The sequence below is a fragment of the Macadamia integrifolia genome, chromosome 8 (genome assembly GCF_013358625.1).
Source record: "Macadamia integrifolia cultivar HAES 741 chromosome 8, SCU_Mint_v3, whole genome shotgun sequence".
Lineage (NCBI taxonomy): Eukaryota > Viridiplantae > Streptophyta > Magnoliopsida > Proteales > Proteaceae > Macadamia > Macadamia integrifolia.
The window spans coordinates 9,011,423-9,012,562 of record NC_056564.1 but is presented as its reverse complement, the minus strand read 5'-3'; the positions used below and the strand labels follow the sequence as shown (position 1 = coordinate 9,012,562).

Sequence of the window (1,140 nt, the reverse complement as noted above, 5' to 3'; positions counted from 1 at the left end):
TTTTTTGATAGTTAAAACCGTCGCCTGAGAGATTCGAACTCTCGCAGGGAAACCCCATATATTTAGTAAGCACACACCTTAACCACTCGGCCAAAGCGACATCTATTTTTAACAAGTCCATCAATTATTGGTGAGCAATGTAACTTAAAATCTACCTATCTACAAAATTTTAGACAGAACTATACATTCACACCAATTCAAACCCTATCCACATCTTAGCAAAGATGTTAATATTTTCAATTTTTTTTTTTCTTAACTAATGATAAATCCTTCAAATCTATTAAATTTTACTATTCAAGCTCAAAGGTGAACCCTAATTACACATAATCACACCTAACCCAATATAATAAAAAAAATCACAAGAACGACTCGAATCGAAGATAACACCCGATTATCTTGTTTTAATATTTTTTTTCTTTTTCCTTCATTTTGGTATTAATTAGCTGGCTTGCTCGCTTTGACATATATGTGGGAGACCAAAACATGACTCAGTCCCATCCCATCCACATTGAGGCCATTAAACTAACTAGTATTTGTCACTACCACCAGCTAGCAAGTAGCCTTTTCATTTTTCTTTTGTTAAAAGCAAGTGGTCTTCTTCAATGGATGAAATTTGCATTTCAACGGCCGTTTGATGATTTTGAACAATGACATGAGCAAAATATTCAAATCAAACTTTCGACGTTGACAGATTAACAGTTTCCTCGCAACAGTGGAATGTAAAGATATTCTTTTTAGCTTTTTCTGTATATTCAACGCTGATATACAAAAGAAACAATATAAAATGAACACCTTAGAAAATTAGTTTAGTATGAAAATGATTAATTGAGTAAAATATAACCGTTGTACTAACTAGTTAGAAGAAAAAAAAAAATCAATTTATATCTAAAAATATATTAAAGGTACAAATTAAGAAAATGAAAACGAACACTTTACTTAAAATGAATTTAGCGAGTATATCCTAGTCGGCCATTTGGGTACTGCATAAATATTCTCTATTCTCTCTGATCAAGTGCACTTTTTATTAGATGAAATTATTTACCATGTTGTGATTGATGTAGGATAAGAGATTCGCCCCCTAAATATTGTTGGTATGTAAATCCCAACATGAGCATGAGCAAAGATCATGTAATCTTCCAT

General features: G+C 31.8%; 1 protein-coding gene and 1 non-coding gene across 2 annotated transcripts in view; both read right to left on the bottom strand.

Annotated features, from left to right (window-relative positions):
• LOC122086316 (laccase-7-like) overlaps nt 1-1,140 on the bottom strand; it is an 8,454-nt gene extending 7,314 nt beyond the window's left edge. The window contains exon 1 of the mRNA XM_042655081.1: nt 1,043-1,140. Within this exon, the coding sequence (XP_042511015.1) occupies nt 1,043-1,140 (98 nt within the window). The remainder of the gene's footprint in view (nt 1-1,042) is intronic.
• TRNAS-ACU lies at nt 19-100 on the bottom strand. Its single transcript has one exon. It is a non-coding gene; the product is annotated as a tRNA-Ser (tRNA).